The 5,376-nt window shown below is 38.6% G+C and overlaps 1 protein-coding gene across 4 annotated transcripts in view; it reads left to right on the forward strand.

The window, feature by feature from the left end:
* The window catches only part of LOC103507759 (sorbitol dehydrogenase-like), a 27,625-nt gene that overhangs the window by 16,445 nt on the left and 5,804 nt on the right, over positions 1-5,376 (forward strand). For 2 of the 4 annotated variants that reach the window (XM_026822537.1, XM_026822539.1), the window contains exon 2: positions 3,911-4,109. In XM_026822537.1, coding sequence (XP_026678338.1) covers positions 3,911-4,109 — 199 coding nt within the window. Of the gene's footprint in view, positions 1-3,910; positions 4,110-4,543; positions 4,743-5,376 lie in introns of all 4 variants that reach the window. The other 2 variants (XM_026822536.1, XM_026822538.1) reach the window with 1 other exon arrangement.

The raw sequence follows: 5,376 nt of genomic DNA on the forward strand, positions 1-5,376 counted from the left end.
CTGAGAATATTTTTCTAGGCGTTTGATATACATATGATTACGCTGGACGTATCTCAATATACTAGAGTTGGAGACTAAGTGCCTGGTAGGTAATTTTGGTATAAATTTGATTTTTTTATAGGAAAAGCTCGCCCCCCCCCCTGATTTGTCTCCACGCCCCCCAGTTTGAGAACCTCTGCTCTAGATATACATACTCCTATTTTAATATACATACATAGTTACGAAGATTTAAAGTAGATTGAAATAAACATAGCAAGGTCGACTCATACCCACTTGTGTTTTAGACTTGAGGAGCAGAGAGAATCGTGCAGAAATGTATACGCACAAACACATTAAGGTGTTGCCTGCAAGGGAGCTTTGCTTGGGACATTTGATGTGACATCTTTGCCTACGGGAGCGTATGCCGTGACATCAAAGTTCACAATTTACCGGTATTTTTTAAATTGATTTATCTCAGGATCTAGAAGTCGTAGAAGAAAAAGAAAAATTCTGTTGGTCCTCATTTTTCCTGCTCTATGACTTTAAAACATCACCCAAGTAAGTGCAACTGATCTATTCGTAGATTCTAAGATATTTCTTTAGTAAGAAGTTTGTTCAAGAGTTTTTGGTTAACAGAAACTAGTGAAACTACCTGGTAGCATTTTTTTTACATGGTTTATTTCTGTTCAAACCAAAGCTGACCAGATGATCATTTTTATAATAAAAAAAGGCCTAAATATAGAAAAGAAGAGCATTTTAAATATCCCATAACTGTTCTTTGCATTGTCTAACATAATTTTATTGTATTCTTTAAAATAATTCAAAATAAAAGGTTCTCATATCTTTTAGCAGAGGAGCTAAGGTTTAATGTCAAAGTGTGATGCTGAGTGCATAATTATGTGCATTAGCATCAGACCATGTTCCTCTCTAGTTCCCCATTATTAACATATTTCATTTGTTTTTCAAACTCCCTTGTGAAGTTGTAAGAATTGCATGGGTAGATGATCATGCAATCGCCCCTCAAAGATGAAACAGTCCTAAATAGCTAGAAAAATATCAAAAAGATTACCTTCAACGTCCAATCGAAGTCGACAACATTGTATGCATGACTTTCACAGGAGTCCATGATAGTTCAGAAACAATCGTTTAGTTCCATTTGCTTTTGAAGCACTCTTGAATCAAAGGATCAATGTCACAAATGTTAAAGTTTCTTGGCGTCTTGGCAATAGAGAGCACTTGTAATTTACATGCAAATCATTCACCTAGGAAGGTATTTTGATTATTTTTGTCCAATTTTTGACTTGTATTTCCTCTGCTTCTCTCAAATTTCTAGAATTTTTTAAAAATATGCAATGCTTCTTTTAGAAAAGTCGGGGGAAAAAACACAAAATTTTCTCAATTTTTTAAATCGCGAGTTGTACACTTTTCGGCGTCGGAAATCGACTGCAGCGCTCTCTGCGCATTCTGCAAAAAAAAAACGATTTTAGGCTGTGGTCACACGTAAATCTTTCATACTTCAGTCAGATGCAACTCTAGCCCTCTGCCACTTGTTTCAGCAAAAATAGGTAGATAGGTACTAGGTAGTATCAATTTTTTATGAAAAATTTGTGTTTTCAGAAGAATTTTAGCACTTATCCGATTGCCATCCAGAATTTTGGACGTCACATTCCGAACATTCTTTACAAGGTCACAACGATTGGCTTCACTTTTGTGACTCACATCAATCCACAACAATCTAACCTCCTAGTGCGGAATGGGAGGTTTTTTGTTTATTTTTTGGAGTTGCAAAAAAAAAATCGTGATTTCTCGATTTTCTGTTTTTTGTTCTGTTTCTTTTCTTTTCTGTACATCTTTTTATTCTATTTCTTGGCGTCTTGGCAATAGAGAGCACTTGTAATTTACATGCAAATCATTCACCTAGGAAGATATTTTGATTATTTGTCCAATTTTTGACTTGTATTTCCTCTGCTTCTCTCAAATTGGTCAAATTTCTAGAATTTTTAAAAAATATGCAATGCTTCTTTTAGAAAAGTCGGGGGAAAAACATAAAACACAAAATTTTCTCAATTTTTTAAATCGCGAGTTGTACACTTTTCGGCGTCGGAAATCGACTGCAGCGCTCTCTGCGCATTCTGTGAGCTAAGGTTTAATGTCAAAGTGAGATGCTGAGTGCATAATTATGTGCATTAGCATCAGACCATGTTCCTCTCTAGTGCCCCATGATTATTAACATATTTCGTTTGTTTTTCAAACTCCCTCGTGAAGTTGTAAGAATTGCATGGGTAGATGATCATGGAATCGCCCCTCAAAGATGAAACAGTCCTAAATAGCTAGAAAAATATCAAAGAGATTACCTTCAACGTCCAATCGAAGTCGACAACATTGTATGCATGACTTTCACAGGAGTCCATGATAGTTCAGAAACAATCGTTTAGGTGTCTTTGACTTGACGTCCCCGTTTGTTTTTATCGTCGGTTTGTCCGCGGGATCTTCACTTTCCATCTCGTCATGGGTTCGCTTTACGCCTCCAAGAGATACAGGGGATTTCTTCAGTTTCCCGTTCATGTTCATTTTGCCGTCCGCTTTGGGTTTCCCGCCCGAGGGAGTTTTATCAAAGAACACTTTTTTTATTCTTTTTACATTTTTTAATCGTATGGTGAATTCCATTTTATTCTTCTCATCAAATCGTTATTGATCTTTTTTATCTGGGAAAAATAGACTAAGGATTGTGACCAGAGTGAAATATGTTCTGAACGCTCGAACTTCTTTGGACCTTTTACACCTAACAGAAATGGTTTCTCTTCTGCTGAGATAACACCCAATGGGTAGGCAAAATGTGGAATGATAAGCGAGATTAGGACCAAGGAATAATAATTGCACATCCCTACAATGGCTAAGGACTATGATCATTTATTTAAACTACTCATCATTGGAGACAGTGGTAAGTTATGGCATTGATGATACGACAAAGCATTAGCTCACAAGCTGTTTGATGACAAAGTACTAATTTAATATGAAATCACTGAAGCATAACTAATCAACAGATCAATTATGATATAGCAAAGTCTACAGCTAATTATAGTGGTTGTTATCTTCCAATCAAGCTCAGAGACTGTTCAGACTTAGTCTCCGAGTATTTTCTGTGAGAGTTTAAACTCGGCCATCAATAAATTAGGTAACTGTAGGTACAGCCTTTGTTAATTTAGGTTGTTTGTTCTTTTAAAAGTTTTGTTGTTTTGATTGGTAGTGTCTGCCTTGAAAATACTAGGCCATGAGTTTAAAAAAGGTACATGCCAACTTTACGTCTAGTAAACCACAACATTGGAACTTATCAATTAAAATTCCGTTTCTTTCCAGGGGTTGGCAAGAGTTCGCTGCTCATTCGTTTCTCACATATAACATAGGTCACTGTCAACATGTCAAAGCTTGGAATGTAGACTTACAAGTTAGATTAAGAAGTAAAGAAACGAAAGAAGCAAGTTTCAAGTTCTCGAAGACAAAATAAATAAAGATTTCTAGAACCTTCTACTGGTCTCTTGCTTACTCCAAAGTAAACATGATAGACGAGATAGTATTCGAGTAGGTAGATACCTATTAGGGTTTGAAATGTAAATTTACATTGATGTTTTGAAATAAAATTGAAGATTTTTTTTTTACGTTGAAAAAAAGTTAAAAAAAATTGTGCTCTGAAAATAAAAAGTGAAATTAGAGTAATAATTTTATTAGTCCTGAGCCGAATTAGGTATAGACCTTTTTTGAAAAAAAAAAAAAATGTGATACGAATCCTTTTCACTGAGACGAATCTTCCAAACAAAATATTCCAATCAAGGGGCGGGATTAATGAACTAATACCCAAGGTTGAAGCAGCGTGAGACGACATGCTTTTCCATCCAACTCCTTTTAACAAACCCGATTTCTGATATGTTCACAGGAACAAAAGCCCATCGAGGACCCTGACGACCATGAGGTACTTCTGGAAATGCACTGCGTGGGAATTTGCGGGTCCGACGTCCACTACCTGACGCACGGACAGATCGGAGACTTCCGACTCTCGGACCCTATGATTGTCGGACACGAAGCGAGTGGTATCGTGTCCAAAGTGGGCGCCAAAGTCAAACATCTGAAAGTCGGTAAGTACACGAGACGAGACAAACGCTCCGTCTGACTCGTTTCGTGATTTTTCCTCGAGACGAGACAAAATCCGAGGGAATTTCTCGTCAGACCGCGTAAAAATGTGGCGTTCTTTGGGTTTTAGCCCCTATCAAACAAAGTAAGGATTGAATTGAACAGACTGTACGTAAAAGGTACTGTATTCAATTAATTCTTCGTCAGCCTAGTTAGCTTATTGGAGGGCAACACGTCTGCCTTGTAAACGCCAGGTCACGGGTTCTTCCCGTCCTGATCGCATATTATCCTAACAGATAACCAGACTAGGTTCGTTCCGGAATTCCGGAATGTCTGCCTTTCTCCTATCCTGAGAAGGAGGTTCTCTCTTCGCTTTCGGGTCATGCTTTTCCATTCAACCCCTTTTAACTAACAAACCCGATTTCTGATATGTTCACAGGAACAAAAGCCCATCGAGGATCCAGACGACCATGAGGTACTTCTGGAAATGCACTGCGTCGGAATTTGCGGGTCCGACGTCCACTACCTGACGCACGGACAGATCGGAGACTTCCGACTCTCGGACCCTATGATTGTCGGACACGAAGCGAGTGGTATCGTGTCCAAAGTGGGCGCCAAAGTCAAACACCTGAAAGTCGGTAAGTACACGAGACGAGACAAAAGCTCCGTCTGACTCGTTTCGTGATTTTTCCTCGAGACGAGACAAAGTCCGAGGGAATTTCTCGTCAGACCGCGTAAAAATATGGCGTTCTTTGGGTTTTAGCCCCTATCAAACAAAGTAAGGATTGAATTGAACAGACTGTACGTAAAAGGTACTGTAAAAGGTATTCAATTAATTCTTCGTCAGCCTAATTAGCTTGGAGGGCAACACGTCTGCCTTGTAAACGCTAGGTCACGGGTCGATTCCCGCCCTAATCGCATATTATCCTGACAGATAACCAGACTAGGTTCGTTCCGGAATTCCGGAATGTCTGCCTTTCTCCTATCCTGAGAAGGAGGTTCTCTCTTCGCTTTCGGGACGATAAGACCTTTAGCAGTTCCCTTTATCAAACCTCTTCAATAATAAGTAAATAAATAGAAATCATCATCATCATTATTAGCCCGTTCAATCCCTATTCGGAGCAAGGGCCTCTCAATGGCCATTGTCTCCTGTCTTGTGCGGCATATGCGACATATTTCTTGTGCCTTCTTAACATTAGTGGTTGGGTGGAAGAGCTCCGTTAGGAGAATCCTGCCACTATAAATAAAGCGTAAAAAAAAAAAAAAAAAAAA

Source organism: Diaphorina citri, unplaced genomic scaffold (assembly GCF_000475195.1).
Source record: "Diaphorina citri unplaced genomic scaffold, Diaci psyllid genome assembly version 1.1 scaffold340, whole genome shotgun sequence".
Lineage (NCBI taxonomy): Eukaryota > Metazoa > Arthropoda > Insecta > Hemiptera > Psyllidae > Diaphorina > Diaphorina citri.